General features: G+C 36.4%; 1 protein-coding gene across 1 annotated transcript in view; it reads left to right on the top strand.

Annotated features, from left to right (window-relative positions):
• Positions 1-632: 632 nt before the first annotated feature.
• Positions 633-24,236, top strand: part of LOC129871566 (vegetative cell wall protein gp1-like) — a 27,062-nt gene continuing 3,458 nt past the window's right edge. Inside the window, exons 1-6 of the mRNA XM_055946521.1 lie at positions 633-783; positions 1,258-1,346; positions 22,498-22,566; positions 22,913-23,024; positions 23,638-23,670; positions 23,833-24,236. The exon at positions 23,833-24,236 is cut by the window's right edge and continues 53 nt beyond it. Coding sequence (XP_055802496.1) covers positions 633-783; positions 1,258-1,346; positions 22,498-22,566; positions 22,913-23,024; positions 23,638-23,670; positions 23,833-24,236 — 858 coding nt within the window. The remainder of the gene's footprint in view (positions 784-1,257; positions 1,347-22,497; positions 22,567-22,912; positions 23,025-23,637; positions 23,671-23,832) is intronic.

The following is a 24,236-nucleotide window of genomic DNA, read 5'->3' as shown; positions in this document are numbered from 1 at the left end:
TTGCTGAAGTTTTGATGAATAAAGGCTGGAGTATATGATTCATATACATACATTTATGTGGTCTTAGGGTGTGACACGTTTCATCCCCTAGAGGTGACACGTGTCCAGTCCCTATTGGGCCACCGCATCCATGCAATCAAGGAGGGGCTGCCACATGGCAGTGGGGCCCATCTTCCCCAAGTAGGTGGGTCACCTACTTGACTCCAAGTAGGTGGGTCACCTACTTGCTTGAGGTGCTGCCACATGTCACCTTCCCATTGGCTGCCCCGCATCATTTTTTTTCTTCCTCGTGGGTTTGTAATCTCGTCTTATTTTAAGAGCCTATGTCACCCGTGCTACGCAAGCTTGGTATATACTCAAATAGCTAAAGTATGCAAAACCTCTACATTAGGGGTGTACGTAGGTAAATTGAGTCCTACGACTCATCACTTGGCCTCCAACTCCCTCCGACTTCTCTTGACCCTATTTCCAACCTTCCCTACCATGGGTTGTCACATTCTCCCTTTTTAAGGTTGTTCAAGAGGGTCGTAATTTAGGTGGCTCAGATGATAGCTTCTAAGTAACTTAAGAAACCTTCTGAGTTCAAGAATGTGGGGTGTAACAATGGTGTTCCTTTGTCTGTCATCTCAGATATGGAAGCTCAATTTTGGAAGTCATTCCAGGAATGTTTTGGTTCGAAGGTGAATCTTAGTACCACTTTCCAGCCACAGATAGATGGTCAAACAGAGCATACTATTCAGACCCTGGATGATATGTTGAAACCTTGTGTTATCGACTTCAAAGGTAATTGGTATGACCACTTTCCACTTATTGACTTTGCTTACAATAATAGCTTTCATTCAAGCATTCAAATGGCTCCATATAAGGCTCTTTTTGGGAGGAGGTTTACATTACCAATTGGTTGGTTCGAGGTTGGTAAAGTTGGGTTGATTAAAGAAGACTTGGTTCATAAAACTGTGGAAAAAGTAAAGATTATCTAAGAAAGGTTAAAGAATCCACAAACTAATCAGAAATCCTATACTAATGTTTGGATGAGAGACTTGGATTTTGAGGTAAATGATTGGGTATACCTAAAAGTTTTTCCCATAAAGGGAGTTATGATATTTGGGAGGAAAGGGAAATTGAGTCTCGTATACATTGGTACTTACAAGATTATAGAAAGAGTTGGCAACATCACCTATGAGTTGGAGCTTCCACCAGAGTTAGATGTCGTTTATTCGATGTTCCATATTTCTATGCTTAAGAAATTCTTGATAGATCCTTCACTTATTGTTCCTACAGAAAACATTGGAGTGAAAGATAGTTTATCCTATGAGGAGATTGCCGTCCAAATTCTTGATCGACAGGTTCATAAATTGAGGACCAAAGAGGTTGCTTCATTTAATTTTTTTTAGAGAAATCAATTCTTTGAGGTAGCTACATTGGAAGTCGAGGAAGATATGAAAGCTAAGTACCCAGACCTATTTGTTCCTCCTAGTGTCGATGTTGAAGGTACTATTCCTACTCTTATCTTTGAATTAGTTCCTTAGTGAGTTGAGCAATTGAGTGAGTTAACCTTGGGTTAGAATCTTTTTAGTTCTTGTGATGTATTTGTACCTTGGGTAAATTCTTAGCATGGTCATCATTTGAGGATAAATTATCCCAAGAGGGAGATATTGTAACACTCTGAAAATTTCTATTCGAAGACCCAAACCATTCTTTGTATGCGTATAGGCCCGAATCCAATAATTCTAATTGTAATGTGATTGTTAGGACTGATTTTTTAGTACTTGAAGTGTATTTGAAGAGAATTGGGTTCACAATAATCATCTAGCACAAAGTTTAGTTGAAAACTTTCTTACCGATCGAGTTTTAATATAAGATTTTACAAAAGGATTTGGGAATTTCACTATGTGTGGGACCATTATACGAGAGGGTCTATAGACCGTAGAAAATTCTATGATCCATAGTAGTGACCGTAGAAAAAGATTTAGAGAGTATATTTATAAGGTATACAGGATGAGAGGGGATTAAGACCCTTAGAACTTATGACAATCAGTAGACCCAACTCGTACGGTCAATGTACTATTCCAGTAGCTACTATTTTTGTGGAAAAGGCTCTACAGATAGGTCCTAACTCTCAAAAGAGTTTCTACAATCCGTAGAACATGGCTCATAGAAATTGGGTAGGTTTTGGCTTAGATCACTACGATCCCTAATAAAGACTTGTCATTGGATCTACGACCCATAGGTCCAACTTGCAAGTCCCTTCTGTAGTTTTTAAGTAAGGATATTTTAGACTTTTTCCCTTCGTTTAACTTCTAAACTACTTCTTTTTGGACTATTTTGGACGTCTATAACTACCCACACTCTTCAAAGTAACCCCATTCTCTCTCATTCACCAAAAATCTCTCTAAGGCATCAAGTTCTTCTCCCAATGTTTCCTCTCAAGTTCAAAGCTAGGGTTTCCAAGTTCAAGGCCTTCAATCTTCTTTGCATTTAGGTCTTTGATTTACTGGTATGTGAAAAATCGCCAATAGATTCCTTTCATCCATTGGGTCCCAAAAGAACAAAATTCTCCAATTTCAATACACCCAATTCTAAACTGTTTCATATCAATTCTTCATGGGTCTTTGACAATTAATTTTAATTAATTTATGTCATCTTGTAATCATGAAGTTACTATGATATATGATTTTAAATCGATTTTACATGGACACATGTATAATGTTATGATTTTTCAATTATAAACTATGAATTTATGATTATGAACTTATAAAGGATTTATGAAAAGCTATGAATTATATTTCAGCTATGTTCTAAAAAATGAACGAATGAATTTTGAAAGTTTTTTTCACAATATGAAAGAATCATGGTTTAGATCCTTAGAAATATAAATATCTATATGAACATGTTTTGATCATTATTTTTGAGGAGTTATTCTTATGATGTATTTTATGATTTCGGATGTTATTGATTATTATCTTTCCAAATGATATGAATGATAAATGATTTACTTATTCTTTTGGAATTAACTTCGCACCGTGAGGACTTTCCGGTGGAGACTTGGTAATGGAGTCTCTAGTAGCAACCCCTAGTCCCAAATTGTGTGCCCTTGTTTGTTTTCCTTAATTGGCCTAGCTTATGGATCCACATATAGAACATGATGATGATTATGATATGGAGTCTACATTGGAAAGTAGCCTCTCTCTTCTTGATGTGAGAGTTATATCGAATTCAATATTATAGCTCATATGGTCTTAAATATCAGTTAAGGTTAATATCCCACAAAATGTCTACGTTTTTCATATAAGCTCTTAAATAATGTTTGAATGATGCATTGACCTTATTATATGTTTTTATATTTTACTTCACACTTTTTAAGATATTTGGTCGTGCATCACTTGTTCATACTTATTGTGTTTTCTTATTCATGATTGTGCATATTTCTCATATGCTTAGAAAATTCCATATACTAATGCATATTTTTGTCTACATTATCTCATAATGTAGAGTTGGACTCTCAGCCTCTCGCACATAGCTAGATCGTAGATCCATTCATACTTAGCTATTTGGTGAGTCCTAGTATTTCAAGGGTGAACCCATCATGTTACTTCTTTATTATTCAAAGACTTATGTTCACCTTTTATGTTTGGTGAGCTATTTTTCCTCTGCCCCATCTAAAGTTAGTAGAGGCATGTATAGACTATTGAAGTATGATTAAGTCATTTGGCTTTTATGTTTGAATTCACCTATATTCGAGATTTTTTATACTGAGACTATTTCTGCATTGATGATTTTCTTTTCATATTTCATTTTTACCTTATTAATGATGCTTAGAGGCTTGTTTAGGGTCTCTCGAGATCCTAAGAGTCGTTCCATGCCTAGGACCTAGCTTGGATTGTGACAAACTTGGTATTAGAGTACAAGGCTTAAAGTGTCCTAGAGTATCTAACATGTTGTATCGAGTAAAGTATATTTATGGGTGTGAAGCATGTCACATCTATGAATACGAGACTATGAGGTATTTAAGAATCTTGACTTCTTTCATTGTTCTTATGTCATGCGATAGAGTTGAACTCCTTAAGTTTTCCTTCTAACGCTTGTTCTTTATGATTACAGAATCATGTCCCTTGGATTGACAAGATTTCAAAGGTGGTTTCCTTGACTGTCCCATTGGAGTTGAGGAAGCTATGATTTAATAGTTCATCAACTTAAGGCAAGGTAACATAACCTTGAAAGAGTATGCACAAATTTCACTCAATTATCAAAATATGCTATGTTCATGGTTGCCGACTCTAGATCTCTTATGAGCAAGTTTTATCTTGGGTGTATCAGACTTAGTAGTCAAACAATGTAGCACCGCCATTTTGATTAAGTAAATGGATATCTCAAGGCAAATGACATATGGTGAGCAAATTTAGGAGGAGAAACTAAAGTAGATGGATAGAGAGTCGGAAAGGGAAAGGAATGATAGTGGTGACTTTTTACACTCAAAGTCCAAAAATGTCGGTCATCAACAGTTTCACCAAAAGTTCTCCGGTCAAAATTCTTCTAGCAATTTGGCTCCAAATTTCTATAAAGATAGAGTGTCTAACCCTAACTCTCAAGAGGAGCTTCAAGTGGTCAGACTATCCTCTCATGGAAAGAGTATCGGTAATGTCATTGAGGAGAATGCTGGCAAGTTTGGGTGCATGCTTTGATGTGGCAAGATGGGTCACCAAGTGAAAGATTGTCCTTTAGTTGCTAGTATAGGTGGATGTGGTCATCCTCATACTAAGACTACTACTTCCATCCTTCCTGTTCAGTATGGTACTACTTTAAGTTTTTGTGGTGGTTAGCGCCAGAACAGATTTTATTCTCTACAGACTCGTCCAGAGTTGGAGGATTCTTCCGATGTTACTTGTGTTATGAGTCTTTTAGTTTGATGTTTATACATTCTTAGATCTAGGTGCTACTCTATAATTCTTTAATCGTTATCTTCCCATAAAATATGATATTTAGTCCTGAGATCATGTTGGAGCCCTTTTTGATATATACTCCTATTGGTTATTCAGTTTTGGCTAAAAGAGTCTACAAATATTATCCGATCACAATTTTCAATAAAATCACCTTAGTTGATTTTATAGAGCTTAATATGACCAATTTTGATGTTATACTTGGTATGAATTGGCTTTATTCATGTTATGTTTCTATGGAATGTAGAACCTCTTTGGTTATGCTTTAGTTTCCTAATGAGCCAGTTCTAGAATGGAAATGTAGTAATTTTGTGTTTAAAAATCAATTCATACCATGCCTTAAATCTCGAAAAATGATTTCTAAGGGTTGCACCTACCACCTTGTATGGGTAAGGGATATGAATTTTAAATCTCCCACTCTTGAGTCAATTTTGGTTGTTAATGAGTTTCCAGAAGTATTTCTCGATGATCTTTCCGAGTACCCCTCCCAAAAGGGAGATAGACTTTAGAATTGATCTTCTTATGATACCCAGCCTATCTATAGTCCTCCATACCGAATGGTCCATAAGAACATAAGGAGTTAAAAGATTTGTTGGAAAAAGGCTATATTAGACTGAATATCTCTCCATGGGGTACTCTGTTTCTCTTTGTCCGAAATAGGGATAGTTCCCTTTGAATTTGCATTGTTTATCGCCAATTTAACAAGGTCACAATCAAGAATATGTATCTCATTCAAAGGATTGACAACTTTCTCGATCAACTTTAAGGACCTAGTTATTTCTGAAAGATCAATTTTCGATCGATTTATCATCAACTTCGAGTAAGGGAATGTGACATTCCAAAGATGTCTTTTTGAACTTGGTATAGTCACTTTGATTTTTTGGTTACATATTTTTGGTTACAAAAGATGATTCACTATGATATTCAATTATGATCTTTGAACTTATAATCATGAACTTTATGAATGATTTATGAATGTTTTATAAAAGGTATGAATTATGTTTCAAGTATGAATTCGTGAATTTTGAAAGTTTTTCTCACAATATGAAGAAATCATGATTTAGATGCTTAGGAAGGTAATTATCTATATGAAAAATGTTATGAAATCATGGTTTACATATCTATTCTTATGTTATATTAAATGAATGTGTAATTGTACATGTTGCCTTTCCAAATATTAATGAATTACTTATTCCATTAGGATTAACTTAGCACTGAGAGGACTTTATGATGGAGAGTTGGAAAGGAGTCTATAGTAGCAACCCCTATTCCAAAACTACGTTGCCCCCGTAGGTTACCTTGATTGGCCTAGCTAGTGGATCCACATATAGCACATGATGATGATTATGATATGGAGTCGAGCTTGTAAAGTAGCCTCTCTCTTCTTAGCTTGGGCATTGCATTAGATTCCATGTTATATCTCGCATGGTATTAAATATTAGTCAAGGTTAATATCCCATAAATGACTATGTTTCCCATAAGCTCTTAAATTATGTTTTTATGATGCTTTGACCTAATTATACATTTTCATGTTTTACTTCATGCTTATTCAAGATATTTGATCATGCATCACATGCTCATGCTCATTAAGTGTGGTTATTCATGATTATGCATATTCTCACATACTTAATATATTCCATGTACTAATACATACTTTTGCCTACATTATTTCATAATTTAGGGTTCGACTCTAATTCTCCAACACGTGGCTAGTTGGTGATCTACTCAGAGTTAGCTTTTGGTGAGTCCTTATTATTCGAGGGAGAACAATTCATGTTATTTCTTTATTCTTTTAGACTTATATTCTTTTACTTTGGTGAGCTAGGGCTTGTCCTATGCCCCTTTTAAAGTTAGTAGAGGCTTTTCTAGACTTTATGAGTATGTTTAAGTCATTTGGCTTTTATGTTTGAATTCTCCTTCTTTCGAGATTTCTATTTGAGATTATTTGTGCACTTAAAGTTTATCTTCTATTTCATGTTTTGAATATTATACTATATATGCTAAAAGTCTTGGTTGGAGTCCCATGGGACTCTACTTATCGTGTCACGCCTAGGGCATAACTTAGATCATGACAAATTCTAATGGTCCAAGGCATATAAAAAGAGCTTCCAAAAGTTGAAAGATCAACTTACTTCTGCTCTGGTGTTGACTTTATTAGAAGGGTACAATGGGTTTGTTATGTATTGTAATTCTTCAAGGACTAGGCTTGGTTGTATTTTGATACAAAATGGTAAAGTGATTGACTATGCTTTTAGGTTACTTAAGGTGCATGAAAAAACCTATCCCACTCATGACTTAGAGTTAGCGGCGGTTGTGTTTGCTTTGAAGATAAATCACTATCTCTGTGGAGTCCATGTTGACGTTTCACTGATCATAAGAGTTTGTAATATGTGAAAAACCAAAAGAACTTGAACCTTCGGCAAAGGAGATTGCTTGAATTGTTGAAGGATTATGACATGAGTGTGTTGTACCATCCAAGGAAGGAAAATTTTGTTGTCGATGCTTTTAGTAGGCTGTCATGAATAGTGTTTCCTATACTGAGGATGGAAAGAAGGACAGAGTTCGTGATGTTCATAGACTTGCTCGGTTGGGTGTTCGCTTAGTTTATTCTAAGGATGGTGGTAATGTTTTGAAAAATGTTTCTGAATTGTCCCTTGTGTTGGATGTGAAGGAAAAGCAAGATATTGACCCGACTTTAGGTGGGTTGAATAAAGCAGTTTCCTAAAAAGCCATTCAGGCTTTCTCCTTAGAGTGAAATGGTGTGCTTATATATCAAGGTCGACTATGTTTTCCTAATGTTGATGGCTTGAGAGAAATGATATTATCTAAAGCTCATTAATGAAGGTATTCTATTTACATGGGATCCATAAGATATATTGTTATTTGAGGGAAGTGTATTGGTGGAATGGCATAAAGAAGGATACTGTGGAGTTTATGGCTAAGCATCCGAATTGTCAATAAGTGAAGGTTTAGCATCAAAATTTGAGAGGTTTAGCTCAAGACATTGAGATTTCTACTTGGAAGTAGGAAGACTTAAATACAGACTTCATACAGGTTTGCCTCATACTCGTAGGCAACATGACTTGATTTGGGTTGTTTTGGATTGAATGACCAAGCCGGTGCATTTTATTCCAGTTAAGACTTCTTATTCATCAAAGAATTATGCTAGACTTTACATTCGATATTTTTTTAAGATTCATAAGGTTCTTTTTTCTATCATTTCATTCAGAGGTACTCAATTTACATTTCTATTTTAGAGTTTATTCTAAAAAGGCCTTGGTAATCAAGTTAATATTAGTACAACTTTTTACCCTCAGACTGATGGTCAATCTAGACATACTATTCAGACTTTGAAGGATACGTTGAGTGCTTGTGTCATCGACTTCAAAGTTAATTAGGATGATCACTTGCCAATGATTGTGTTTGCTTAAAATAATAGTTATCACTCAAGTATCCAAATAGATCAATTTGAGGTCTTGTATGGTAGGAGGTTTAGGTTTCCTATTGTATGATTAGAGGTTGGTGAGGTTTGTTTGATAGGGAATAAGGTTATTTGTAAGGGTATGGAAAAATTTAGACTCACTAGAGAAAGTTTAAAGATTGCCCAAAGCCAAAAAATGTCCTATTCGAATGTGAGGAGGAAAGATCTTTAATTTGATGCTGGTGATTTGGTTTACTTTAAATCTCACCTATGAAGGGTATGATGCATTTCGCTAAGAAAGGGAAGCTTAGTCCCCATTATGTAGGCCCATATCAAATTTTGAGGTTCTTTATCAAAGTACCTTGTGAGTTAGATTTACCTTCGGAATTGGCATTGGTGCATCTGTTGTTTCATGTCCCCTTGTTGATGACATATGTTGGTGATCCTACATCCATTGTTCTATTGGACAGTGTTTGTGTGAAAGAGAGTATATCCTATGAAGAGGTTCCTATTGAGATTTTAGATCATTAGTTTGGAAATAAAAAATAAAGAAGTTGCATCCATAAAGGTTCTTTGCGGGAACAAACAATTTGAGGGTGATACATGGGAGGCTTAAGCTGGTATGATATCTCGCTATCATTATCTCTTCCTTCCATTCCAACTATAGGTATTAACTTCCATCATGATTCACTTCTTCGAATTCATGTGTTTAAATCACTCTCAAGTTTTCGTATGCCTGCATGTTCAGGAAACTAGTTTTAAAGTCATATTTTAGATTGTGATTGATTACTCCTTTTTTCTACTCATTTTTATTTGTAATTCTTTCATGTTGGATTGTATTTCTCTTTTCCTACTCTATTTATTTTAGCTTGAGTCCCATTCGAGGATGAATGTTCCCAAGAAGGAGATATTGTAAGATCTCAAAAGTTGGAAAGCCAAGTTGAGGAAAGAGATGCAGAATGGTTGATGGTGCCAGTTCCCACTAGCCAATTTATGGATCGTAGGAAGTCTTACTAACCATAGGAAGGCCTCGAAGGAAGGGAACTAAAGGTAGGAAATTTTGACTGAGTGTAAGGTAGACCTATGAGTGGTACCTACGGACCGTATAGGGTCCTACGATCCGTAGGGAGGAGTCGTGGGATAGATTCTAAGGTCGGGTAATTTTATTAAGTATGGGAAAATTCTATGTGAGGGTCCTATGGACAATAGAAAATTCTACAATCCCTAGGAGTGCTTGCAGAAGGAGATTGAGAGAGTATGATTTTAAGGTATGCAGGAGAGAGGGGATTACGATTTATAGAACTTATGAAAATCCTTAGACCCAACTCGTAGGGTCAATATAAAATTCCAGTAGCTACTATTCTGGTGCACAAAGTTCTATAGATGGGTCCTACAAGCCATAAGAGTTTCTACGACCCATAGGATATGGGTTGTAGGAATTGGGTAGGTTTTGTCTTGGGTTTCTATGATACCTAATTACGACCTACTATTGGACCTAAGACCCGTAAGTCCCTTTGGCAGTTTTTGAGTAAGGATATTTTCGACTTTTTCCCTTTGTTTAACTTCTAAACTACGTCAGTTTAGACTCTTTTGGACGTCCTATAACTACCCAAACCCTTCACCTAACCCCATTCCCTCGTATTCATAAAAAATCCCCCTAATGCATCAAGTTATTCTCCCAAAGTTTCATCCAAAGTTCAAAGTAAAGGTTTCTAAGTTCAAGGCCTTCAATCTTCTTTGCATTTAAGGTTTGATTTTTAGGTATGTGAGAATTCACCAATGGATTTCTTTTATTCATTGAGTCCCAAAAGAACTCAATTCTCTAATTTCAATTCATCGTATTATACAGGATTTTATGTCAATTCTTCATGGATCTTTCTCAATTGATTTTCATAAATGTATTTCATCTTGTTATGCATGAATTTACTATGATATATGATTTTAAATTGATTTCACATGGACCCATTCATAATGCCATGATTTTTCAGTTATGAACTATGAATTTATGATTATGAACATATGAAGGGTTTATGAATGATTTTGGAAAAGCTATGAATTATATTTCAAGTATGGATAAATGAATTAGGAAAGGTTTTCTCACAATATGAAGGAACCATCATTTAGATGCTTAGAAAGGTAAGGCTTTATATGAATATGTTATGATCATGATTATCAAGGTGCTTTTCTTATTATGTATTTTATGATGTGGATTGGTATTGATTATTTTTTTCCCAATGATATGAATGAAAAATAATTTTCTTATTTCATTGGGATTAGCTTAGCTTTGAGAGGACTTTGTGGTTGAGACTTAGTAAGGGAGTCTTTAGTAGCAACCCCTAGTCTCAAACTACATGCCTCTATAGGTTTGACTTAATTGGCCTAGCTAATGGATCCATATATATCACATGATGATGATTATGGTACAGAGTATATCATGGCAAGTAGCCTCTCTCTTCTTGATATGAGAGTTACATCGAATTACATGTTATAGCTGACATGTTCTTAAATGTCAATTAAGGTTAATATCTTATAAAAATGTCTATGTTTCTCTTATAAGCTTTTAGATGATGTTTTTACAATGCATTGATCTTATTATATGTTTTCATGTTTTACTTCATTCTTTACAAGATATTTTTTCGTGCATCACATGTTCATACTTATTATGTATGCTTATTCATGATTATCTATATTTCTCATATACTTAATGCATTCCATATACTAATGCACGCTCTTATTTATATTGTCTCATAATGTAGGGTTGTACTCTGATCCTCCCGCATGTAACTAGATCATAGATCCATTCATACTTATCTATTTGGTGATTCCTCATGTTTTGAGGTTGATGTTACTTCTTTATTGTGCTAGGGCTTATTCTATGCCCCGTCTAAAGTTAGTAGAGGGATGTTTAGACTATTAAAGTATGATTAACTTATTTGTATTTTATTTTTGAATTCTCCTATATTCGAGATTCTTTGTGTTGAGACTATTTCTGCATTTATGATTTTCTTTCGATATTTCTTATTTACCTTATGTATTCTATGTTAAGAGGCTTGTTGGGGATCTCTTGGGATCCTAAATGTCGTGTCATGTCTAGGGCCTATCTTGGGTAATGACTTATATCATGTTTATACATGTTCTTTATACTCAGTGCATTCTAAGTACTCATTGTATACATGTATGCCTATATTGTTTCATAATATAGGTTCTTATGCACATTATCAGGTTGCGGTTAGTACAGGTTTCTACTAGCTGTTGAGTCCTCAGGTTCCAAGGTTGATGTTAATTTCCTATTTTGGCACATATATTTCAGTTTCATATTTTAGAGTTAGCTAGGAACATGTCCAAGCAACTCACCTATGTAGTAGAGGCTTCTAGACAGATAGTTAGATTCTGCCTATGTTGTTCAACTTTTGTCTATTATGATATAAGATATTTTAGACTATTCATGATTTTCTACCACTTTTTAGTTGTTGAATGTGTATCTTAGTGTAATGTCATGCTATAAATTTAGCTCGCGATCACTTGTGTCATTAAGTTACCGTATCTCGACTATAGGGTAGTCTCGAGTCGTGAAATCTAATTTTTCATAGATAAAATTTGGTGATTCCATCAACTTAAAGCATATCATTTACCTTTTTCACCACAACTCTCAATCTATCACTATTCTTGTTTGGATTACCTTGTGAAAATCAATCAACAAGTACAAATAGGCCAACGTCTTTTTCAAAGACTGGCCACCTGTTAAAGAACTAAGCAATCATTTTGTATGCGGTTCGACACTTTGAATAAAGGTATGAACTAGGATCTCATTCATCTGATGATGATAGAATAGTCTTTGAGGAGAGATTTAAATATTTTCCATGCTTGGTATAGATTATCCCCTTCTTACTATTTAAATTTCAATATTTTGCTTCTCAATTATTGTGATTCCATCAACTCCAACTATATTTTTGACCTAATTTACCACAATTCTTGATCTGTCACTATTCAGTCTAAATTACCTTGTGAGATTCAATTAAGGAGCACATATATCTTATCATATGTCTTTTTAAAATCCTGACCACCTGTTGTAGAATCAAGAAATATATCTATATGTGGTTCAACACTTTCAATGAAGGTATGAACTAAGATCTCATTCATACGATGATAATGCAAACAGTCTTTGAGTAGAGATTTGACTCTTTCCCATATTTTATATAGATTCTCCCTTCTTACTATTTAACACTCAATATTTTGCTTCTCAACCTTGTAGTCATTCCAAATAGAAACAAGTGAATTAAAAATTTTCCTACAAGGTCATTCCACAAAATAATAGAGTTAGGAGGTTTAGGCTTCAACCACCTCTTTGCTTTCTAAGAAGGAAAAACAAAAAAAATGTGAGCCTCACATAATCGGCTGAGACTCTTGCCTGTATGTATGTGTAACTGGTCTCCAGAAAATTTTTAATATGTTGTTGTGAATCCTCATGTTTTAGAATTGTCAACTGCCACCTTGTGAGTAGTAATTGCACCATGTTCTAATTAATATCAAATCTACCTCTAATCTATGGATGCTAAAAGTGATATTACCAATAAGTGGGACCACCATGTCGCACACAGCCACTGGCGGTACTGGCATCTTTGTAAGATTAGCTTCATATTACTGCTATTGTTGGATAAAGTTCTTTCTTTCTTTGGTGAGGTAGTCTTTTTGACTCAGGATGTGAGTTAAGTACTTCTTAGTTTTGTGCCAGTGTTTTGGTAAGTAGATTCCATTCTTGAAGAAGCAATGACTAAGATCAAGTTATTAACACCTGAATAAACAAACATTAAACTAAAAAATTCAAATATCTAAGTCCCTAACAACAATATCAAAATATAGTTTGCTTCTAATAGACATGCAAGTGTACATAGTCGTACAAGTAGTATAGAGTGTCTAAAGAGTTATGTATCGATCCCAAATGGACTTGTGAGTTAGAAACAATATAAGTATTCTATTACTACAGATTTATGCTATAGTTTAAGTGAAAAAATAGGATATATTTGTAGGTTATATATATTTTAATTAAGGTAATGAAAATAAGTAAAATTGTATAAGACCCCAGAAGTTGGAAAGTTAGAATCTCAAATTTTTAACTAACTCATGTTTACGAGTCACTCTACAACTCGTAGAGATTAATATAACTCATAAGAGTGAGTTGTAGAGTGAGTCCCAAGGGTTCATCCATAACAAACCTTAGATGAAACTGTAAGACTCAATAGGATGAGCCGTAGGAGTGTCTACATCCCGTAATACCTAGTCGTAACCAAATGATCAAAGGCTCTCAAAGTTGCAGGTTTAGGGACCTGCACGATGGACCAAATCCATGACCCTTAGATGAGTTGACGAGTCATAATAACGATTCATTCCAAACTTTAGAGGTTCTATTTTAAGACCATTCCTCAGACCTGCAACATGAGTTGTCTTAATGACTCGTCATTTCTTCCACGACTTATAGAAGTGCCTCGTAGGGTTATTTGGCCATGTTTTAATGAAGGGTATTCATGTCTTTTCTAAAGTTTAGTTCAATGAATCTAGATACTTTTATGGAAAAGTTCAAAGTCTATATATATTCAATTCTTCAAATTCTCGTCCTATTCAACTCATTCTTCAAAATTCTCTAAGGCAAAGAACTCAATTCTCTCAAGGTTTCTCTTCAAGCGACAAGATAGGGTTCCACATTTCTTCAAGGTTTCTTCTTCAATTCTTAGTGAATTCAATCAAGGTATGTGGAGATTGATCCAAGGGTCCTTTCACCCATGGAGTCCAAATGTTTTCTCAAGTTTTCATGCAATTTCAATTGATTATGAACCCTAGTTTTAATTAATTACATTAGTTTGATTTAAATTCCATTTTTAGATGTTATCAAGGATCATTATATGCATGCTTATATATGAATTGCATGATTTTAAGTTGAAACGTGAATTCCCATGCATAATGCTACTTTTAAGTTATGATTATGAAAGTTAAAGATAATTTTATGAGTTGATCATGAGGTCAATGATTTTCAATGAAAGTTTTGATGATTTATAATTGAGATTATGAGTTTATGATGAAAGTTATGATGATGATCAAAGTTAAGATCCAACAAGTTATTATAGTGTGAAGTCTGATTCTCATATTATCATGTTAAAGATAGTGATGAGTACAATTCTCAGCGAAGTTATGGATTCTTATGAATCACTAAGTTAATGAGTTATTCCTAATGTTTTACAAAGATGGATTCATAGGCAGTAACTATCATTCCCTATTATGTTATGATCATGTTTTATGAGTTTTTATTGGGATATTGACTAAGCACCGAGGGCTTCTTAGTGGGGTTTGGTCCGGTAACGTAGTTGATTACCCAAGGGAATCCTAGAAGCAACCTAAAGTCCCAAATTGTGTTGCCCGTGTAGCCTCCTCAGGGACTTCCCCATGCACCATGATAACCACTCCACCATCTTGACCCTGCCTCCGCCTCTAATCAAAGGTATTGTTGTTGGGGCTGGTCAAGCTTTCTTTAGAGTTGGTGCGATTGTCTGACAGAAGAGACACTTTCTAGACCAGTGTTCAAGCTCCATACAATCAAAACAACCTTGCGGCAGTTTACTCATAATTGGAGGCTAGCCACAACGACTAGAGGAACCTGATTGTGAACCACCTTAGACCTAACTTGGACTGACACTAGAACCACCCTAACGGTGCTGGTGACCCTTTGAAACATATAGGAGGCCTGAAATAGACGGCTGGATTATAAGAGTCTCTGGGCCTAAAATGGGATCCATTGTGGTTATCCTTATGCCTAACACACTTGTCATTGCCTCAATGGGCCTCATGATGGAGTTTCTAAAGTGTGCATGCATGATCCACAACATCAAGAAATAAACAGCCTACTGAAACCATAGACTAAGTCTCTATCCACAACTAGAGTCTCAATCCTCTAAGGAAGCACCAAACTCTCTCCTCCTCAGTAGGTAGCCTCATAGTAGCATGAAAGGATAGCTCATGGAATGTGGCCTCATAATGTGACACAATCATGGAGCCTTGATCCAACATCGAAAAATGATCACTAATCTAATCTCTAACACTCCATGGAATAAATCTAGCCAAGAAGGTCTTTGAGAACTTTGTCTAAGACACTGATGGACACCCACCTGGCCTGGTCTCTATGTAGGAATGCCACCACCGCCTGGCAGGAAAATCAAGTTGTTACATAGTAAAGTCGACTCCTTATGACTCCACCAACCCCAAAGCATATAGTCTCTCTCAATAGGTAGTAAGAGACTAATGGGAAGCCTCTCCAATCACCCCAAAAAACCTCGGTTGTGATAATCTCAAGAACACTCCAAGCATCTTCAGCTCTCGTAATGGCATAACACCATCAAAATCATTTAGCTGGGTGGTGATAGGTGTCAGAGGTGGTGAAACCTCTAGAACCTCTTGTGCAAGCTGACTCTACTATGCTGGCATATCTGGGGCTGGAGCTAGAGTAGGCACCTATTTCTTGTTGCCAACCACTATTAGGAGCTGAGTAATAGCAGCCTTAAGATTGGGGTCTATAGCTAGTGGGGGTAGAGGCTGGGTTGGCCCCAGCCCCACAAACTAGTGATAAAGTAGAGATACTTATGGCTCTTCCTACGGCTCTAGATTCCTCTCTATATCATAGGTTGGTGTTGTATCCCTATCGCGACTTGAGTTGACTTATACCCCTAGATGGGGTTCGGCCTACAAGCTAGGGTACATCACCCTCCAGCCGCTCTATCGCGCGTGCGAGCCATCCTGTAAAAGGGTAAAGAAAGTGAGATTTGGTGAAACTGATAATAAACTCATTGCATGAAAGTGATACAAAATAGAAAGATTCCTAACGACATCTTGTAAACTCAATCATAAGTTACAGACGTCTCCGCACTGATCTGTAGGACTCTACTAGATGTTAGATTTATACAAGTGAGATTAGTGAATATGGGGTTTGATACCAACTTGTTATGACTCGATTTCTCTATTCATGATGGAACCCACTATAACCCATCAGTAGGTAAGATGACCCATATCCCGGAACTATAAGTAATAGAAGGAAGTATAGAAACTAAATAGGGTTTAAACAATAATAGAAATAGAAAAAACAAGTGGAAAAAAATAAAAATATATACAATAAAAGATCCCCCCCACAACCTGGAAGTCGCAAGTACAGAGCTACTACAAACTAAATACAAGTCCCAAAAGTAGACCATAACAATAAGACTTATCTCAAAAAGCAAAAGACTAGTCATAATATATATATATACAAAAGAAGATGGGTAAATCAAGGATGACATGTGCTCACCTTCAACTCTGAATCATACTACATCAAGCTTGAATTCAAAGTTGGTAGTTGATGCTTGGACATGCATCACAAAACAAGATGTAGAGTGCAGTATGAGTATGAGTGCAGTATGAGTACCAAAATAATAGGTACCCAGTAGGCATCATAGGTCAACTGAGAAAAAAAAGTAAAAGTAATATGATATGATAAAATTTAAACACAACGAGAGACAAAAGGTGGAATTATAATTGGGATGCACATGAGTGTACTAAAACCCAATGAAAGAAAAAAATCTTACTAATTCAAATCGGCCCCCCCATAAGCTTGGTGAGTATCTCGTGCATAAGTTTAAGTAAAACCTGAATGGACCCCATACGCCCGACAAGTGCACAGAAGAGTTAATAACAATAAAGAGAACATGTCCATGTTTCCAAGATTATTACAACCTTCCACAGACTTGAACTTAACCAACTAAGTTCCTGAAACTTTATTCATAGATGAATAGGAGCTAAGGAATTGAACTGAAGCAAATATGAAGCCAAGTAATTTAAATGAGATTGGAATAAATGAGGACTCGAACCAAGGTTAAGGATAATTAGGAACTCGTAGCAAGTATGTAAGTGGCCAAGGAATCGAATCAAGGTTAAAGATAGCGATGGACTTAAACCAAGGTTGCAGATAGGGGTGAACTCTAACCACAGCTACAAATAGCGGTGGACTCTAACTATGACTGAAGATGTCCTAGGACTTGAACCAAGGAAGAAAATACCAAGGCATGAACTTGAACAGCACCTGGTGGAGAAAACTAGGAACTTGAACCACGAATGGAGGCAAATCTGTTAGATTTAGGATCAACAGTCAATTGAGTGTCATTGATAAATCTCTCCAAGCCCAAACCAAATATAACTAGAATTGATGAGCGAATTCCAAACCACAAACCAAGTACACTGGAATTTATGAAAGGTTTCAAGAGATGTTTTACTGCTTAACTATGGCCAGACTATCAGACTCAAGCCTGTTATATTAGTATACAGGGAGCAAAACTATTCGAAATACAATTAGAGAGATTCTAAGGCCTAATGGATCTAAATATACACTAGTCGATCAAAATCACTAGTCTAAGCCAAGACTAAGGCCAAACATGCTTCCAATATAAAACACAAGCCACAACTAAGTCACACCACAAGGTCTAGATGATCAACTAACACAACCAACATGCTTTCATTGCCAAAAATACATAAAAATGGCAATGAATATGGATTCTAGGAATTAAGCATGATCAACTACCAATTCAACATACATTTAAACATTCATGCTCAGTCTAAGAAGAGATAAGAAGTAGCCTACCTTTTGGTCGATCAAGCGTGCTCCAAAATTAATATATCGGAGCCTTTCTTTTTTAAACGGCCTCAGAATGTTGTCACGCTATCAAAAATTAAATCACAATGTTATTACTATTTTTCAGACACTTAAATCACACAAATAGTGATGGACCAATTTTAGAGACTAAAATAAGAATGTGGGACCCGTGCTAGAAATTATAAAAGTGATTCCCTGAAAGGGCCTTAATTAGCCCCCAAACTTGTGTCCCAAAATGGAACATAATTTAGGGCTCGAAATAGCCACAACCTTATGAGGCATAAGAATCACCATTTTTGCTAAAAAGAGGTACAAAGAAGCAGCTAAAACATAGAAACTACCTAAAACAAAGACTCTCCATCATTTTTGAATGACTCCAATAAGTAACCCCAATAATGCCTAATAATCCAGCCTTTGAATCATCCAAAACGGAGCCTAATTAAGAGAGATATCTAGTTTTGAAAATGGAGAACTAAGTTGAAATATGGTTCTTAAAAGAAATCCTAAGCGTCGCAAAAGACACCAAAATATCAGTAAACCGACCACCCCCTAAATGACCAGGCCTTTTTAATGACCAGTGCCTAATAGGAGGGCCTCGCTTAAGCAAAACCTTGGCCACTTAAGAGAGAATTGGTAAAGAGAAGCTAGGCTGCAAAAGCAGAAGAATCATACACAGCTGCACCAGCAGAGTTTTGCCAACTCCAAAACCTCCGTCGGGGTGTTCAAAATTCGTTTGAAATCCCGTGCGTTTAAAAAAACTAGTCTACCCCAATAAATTTGATGTTCTAGACTCAATGGCATAGTAAAAATTTCTATTCGAGGTCATCTCAACATAAAATGGGCTTCACACCCAAGTGTCATTTTTAGCAAATTATACAAAGGACCTAGAGATTAGACCAGAAACTTAAAAGGTGCACGAAAGATCATTCTAGACTAAACTCGATATTTAAGAGCTAACTGTGCTAGTTAAATTTCCATTCAAGCACAATTTCCAAAAATATTTACCAAGGTCAAACATAGGCCAAAACTCAAAGGCTAAAAGGCCTAATAGTCCAAACTTGCCCCAAAAGCCTTGGAACTTGAGTCGATCATGCTACAAGACCAAAATGGTCATTCAAGAGCTTATGGCACCATCAAAAAAAAATTGAGATCGATTACCTAATGTTTTGATAAAAATCAACTATACAAGATTCAAAAGTTTGGAAACAGAGAAACAGACATAAATTCCAAATGAACGACCAGACAACCGAACATTTGATGGCCCTCCAAGTTATTTTCCTCCGTTTTGATCTTTTCAACATTTAAAGTTATCCTTTGAATATCCCAAGCTCTTTATGACTTACTAGTACTAACAGTTTGGTCGCCTGGTCATTCATTTAGATTTTATTTCCATTTTCTTGTCTTAGAGCTCTTGGAGTTTGAACAATTTACTTTGGTTTAAACTCAAGGAAAACGACTTCATAATGGAATTTTGATGGTTTCATCAGCTCCATAATGGCAAAATTATTCTGCATGAGTATTGAGGCAATCGGTGCAAGTTTGAGGACATTTGGGCTTTATCCTTTGAAATTTAGCCTAATATTGACCATGATCAACATTCTTAGTAAAAGTAACTCGATTAAAATTTCATCGGCGCGGTTAACTCTATAGTTTTGAGTTTGGTCTAGAACAACCGTTCGTTCATGTCCCGAGGCTTTCGGTCTCATTTCAAGCCCTTTTGTAGAAATGACAAAAATTATATTTGGGTGTGGGACCCACATTTTTTTGAGATAACCTCGGATAGAAATTTATATTATTCTATTGAGTCTAGAATGTCGAATTTGGTAGGGTAGTAGAGTCCATTTGTGCACACAAAATTCTGAATGAATCCCGAGCACCCTATCGAAGAATTTGGTCTTGGCCAAAATTTTGTTACAGTACTTTGCTGTTGTAGGCCAACCTTGGCCTTCGCAATCGCGATACCTTCTATTGCGATTATGGACCTCTCTCTATTAGGCCTTCATGATCGTAAGGTCACTATCATGATTATGATGTGCATTTTCTTTGAAACTGGCAATTGCGAGCATAGTGCTCCGCTATTGTGATGCTTTGTCTTTTAGTTTAAGACCAAACGCGAACCAACCCCGACTCCCATTTTAATTCATCAATTTTAGAAGCTAGGGAGATCCATGTTTAGTGATTCCAAGTCTGGTGGGTTCGTGTTGATTGTGGCTACATGTTGGCATGTTCGGGGAAGCATGAGGATCGTCGATTTGAGGTAATTTCTTATCTGAAGGGGCTGTCAAAGCTTAGTTTGGGCTTTAATAGAGCTTTTAAATATTTGTCTGATTTAGGTTGTTTTTATCATTGATTTGTGTCCCATTTTGGGTAAGCTCAATAATGCGTGTAGAATATTTTCATGGAGTCATTTTTGGGATTCCCATTGTGGGTCTCACAATCCCGTTCTAGACCCTATTATGGATCCATCTTTGAAAAATATGATTTTAGTGTCAAAATATTCGTACTGAAGAGGTGATCAACATTTTGATAGCGTGGAGGATTTTGAAGTGATTTTTGATGCAAAAAGCTTCTAAGAAGTGGACTTGGAGTGCACGTATTTGGCTTCGAGGTAGGCTACGGTCTCCTATTCTTTGATTGAGCTTCAATTGTTTAGTATAATTTGCTTGTGGTTTGGATTGTTTGTGATGGGTAAGGCTTGACTCTTAAATTATTTTCTTGTTGTCCCGATATTTGCCTTAGGCTAGTTTGCCATTATTAGATTTCCCATCTATTTTGTAAGCTTAATAATTATGCCTTAGTTTTGCCTTGATTAGCCTATTTTAGGTGACTTGATTAGTTTTGCCTTGATTAGCCTATTTTAGGTGACTTGATTGATGTTATGGTGGTTGGTGGAATTGTTTTCCTTAGAATTAATTTTGCGATGAAACTTAGTTGATGTGGCTGTTGTTGGTCATAAATTATGAGACATAGTATCCTTCGCTATTATAGCACCTATATTAGAGCCTTGGTGTAGTGATTTCAACCTGGTTAGGCTTATGAATTACTATTGTGTTTTATTCTTGGATTTAGAGTTAGAATCCCTTATTCTTTCTTGTTGTTGTTTGGCGGGGCTATCTATGCTTATAAACTCGAGGTGATATTTTTCCTAGTTAGATCTAGAGATATTGATTGACTACATGAGCACCTGTTTCCTCATTTTCTTCTTCCTTGTTACCCAGTTAGGGTTGAGATCCCTTTTGGGCCATGTGATTGAGTTAGAGTAGTAGATTTGAGCTTTAGACCTTGATTAGAGGTCGGTTGTATTTGTGAGACCTATTTGTATGCTCTAGAGGGTAAGGTGCTTGTGGTGTCATTATTGTATATGATTGTAAGTGTTTTTTAGGTATTGGTGATGGCGTGCATTGCATTGGATCATTATTTTATTATGGATGTAGTTGACCCCGGTGTATGCATTAGTTCTTGGCATTGATTTGAGAAAGCTAGTTTGTAGCCTAAACTATTTTATACTGATTTTCGAATGAGGGTCGTACTACCTTTACTACTACTATTTCTAGTGGACTGGAGGCATCAAGGATACACTCATTTTATAATATTAATTCGAGGCATGAAGGATGCGCTTATTTTATGATATTGATTCAAGGCATCGAGGATGCGCTCATTTTATTATATCAATTTGAGGCATCAAAGATGCACTCATTTTATGATATTAATTCAAGGCAACGAGGATGCACTTATTTATAGATTGATATAAGACCTAGATCGGAACCAAGTGATATATAGGGGGTTTTCTGCGCCTCCATAGAAATACCATAGACTCTCATGGGTCCTACTTCCTGGTCGGGACTACAAGTAGGTGTATATATATCTTGGTTTAAGGCACTTGGTACAGATGATACTACTGGTTTTCTGCATTACTTCCATTCATATTTGCATTGCCTATCACCAGCATATTTGTTTGTACCTATTGGTAGTATGGGATGTCGTATGGGTTTACATATTTGTAAGTGAACTTCATGGGCTCACAAGGGCTTAGGAGGTATTGACTTACTATTTACGAACTTGTGGTGGTATAAAGAGTGGTCTATTATTTGAAAGTAGTTTCTGCCCTTGTTCTTATTTATCTATCTTTTTGTTCAGAGATTTAGTGATACAGACTTTTGGGCCATTATATGATATCTGTGTTTAGTTCTATTAGTAGGTTGTCACTTAGTTGTCCTTTTTCATATTGTATATCTATTTTTACATCTTGTTTGGTGCCACCGGGTACGTCCTCGGTTTTCTTTATTATCTCTTATCTTCTCTCTTTCTTATATTAGATGTTTCTTATTGCAGGCTTCTATATTATTCTTGTTAGTTACTTGTGATATTTACTCCTTGATTACAAATTCTTTAGACTTGCTTTATCTTTGGACCTCAATCAGCTGATACCTACAATGGGCCACTTATTGGTACTCATACTAGACTTCTGCACCTTGCAGATCATCATACGGGTTTTCACTACTGAGTTGGATATTGTGCGGTACAGCACTTGGATTTTAGAGATGCGGGTGAGCTCTTGGCATTTAATATTTCTTATCTCCTTCTAGTTTGGGCTTGGACTAGTCTTAATTTCGTATTTGGAAACAATTTGTATTATTATTATTAGTATCATTGTATATGTATAAACCTTATACTTTCTTATTAGTTTATTAACTCTTTAATAATATAATTATATATGTATAAACCTTGTACTTTCTTATTAGTTTATTAGCTCGACTACCGATTGATACCATGTCTTGGGGGTCTTCTTCTCCTCCTCCTCCTCCTCCTCCTACTACTACTACTACTGCTACTACTTCTACTACTCCTCCCTCTTCTCCTCCTTCTCCTCCTTCTTCTTCTCATTCTCCTCCTTCTTCTCCTGCTCCTTCTCCTCCTCCTCCTCCTTCTGCTCCTCCTTATTCTCCTCCTTCTCCTTCTCCTCCTCCTTATCCTCCTCCTCCTCCTGCTGCTTCTCCTCCTCCTCCTTCTCCTTCTTCTTCTCCTTCTTCTTCTCCTTCTTCTCCTCCTTCTTCTCCTTTTTCTTCTTCTCCTCCTTCTCTTTCTCTTTTTTCTCCTTCTCCTCCTTCTTCTCCTCCTTCTCCTCCTCTTTCTCCTTCTCCTTCTCCTCTTTCTCCTCCTCCTACTTCTCTTCCTTCTTCTCCTTCTTCTCATCCTCCTTTTTCTCCTCCTTCTCCTCCTTCTTCTCCTTCTTCTTCTCCTCCTTCTTCTCCTTCTTCTGCTCCTTCTTTTGTTGGTACTCATACTAGACTTCTGCACCTTGCAGATCATCATACGGGTTTTGACTACTGAGTTGGATATCATGTGGTGCAGCTCTTAGATTTTGGAGATGTGGGTGAGCTCTTGGTATTTAATATTGCTTATGTCCTTCTATTTTGGGCTTGGACTAGTCTTGATTTCGTATTTGGAAACTATTTGTATTATTATTAGTAGTATTATTGTATATGTACAAACCTTGTACTTTCTTATTAGTTTATTAGCTCGTTAATAATATCATTGTATATGTATAAACTTTGTATTTCTTATTAGTGTATTAGCTCGACTACCGATTGATACCATGTCTTGGGGGTCTTCTTCTTCATCTCCTCCTCCTCCTTCTCCTCCCCCTCCTCTTCCTCTTACTCCTACTACTCCTAATACTCCTCTCTCTTCTCCCTCTTCTTCTCCTCTTTCTTCTCCTTCTACTTCTCTTCCTACTCCTCCTCCTTCTCCTCCTTCTTCTTCTTCTTCTCTTTCTCCTTCTTCTTCTCCTCCTTATTATCCTCCTCCTTTTTCTCCTCCTTCTGCTCCTCCTTATTCTCCTCCTCCTCCTCTTCCTCCTCCTCCTCCTCCTCCTCCTCCTTCTCATCTTCCTCTTTCTCCTCCTCCTTCTTCTTCTCCTTCTTCTCCTTCTCCTTCTCCTTCTCCTTCTCCTTCTCCTCCTTCTCCTTCTTCTTCTCCTTCTTCTTCTTCTCCTCCTTCTCCTTCTCCTCTTTCTTCTCCTCATTCACCTCCTCCTTCTCTTTCTCCTTCTTCTCCTTATCCTTCTCCTTCTCCTTCTCCTTCTCCTTCTTCTCCTTTTCCTCCTTCTCCTTCTCCTCCTTCTTCTCCTCCTATTACTCCTCCTTCTCCTTCTCCTTCTTCTCCTCCTTCTCCTCCTCCTTCTTCTTCTCCTTCTTCTCCTCCTTCTTCTCTTGCT

The sequence above is a fragment of the Solanum dulcamara genome, chromosome 2, assembly GCF_947179165.1.
Source record: "Solanum dulcamara chromosome 2, daSolDulc1.2, whole genome shotgun sequence".
NCBI lineage: Eukaryota > Viridiplantae > Streptophyta > Magnoliopsida > Solanales > Solanaceae > Solanum > Solanum dulcamara.
This window is presented reverse-complemented; position numbering and strand designations above follow the sequence as displayed.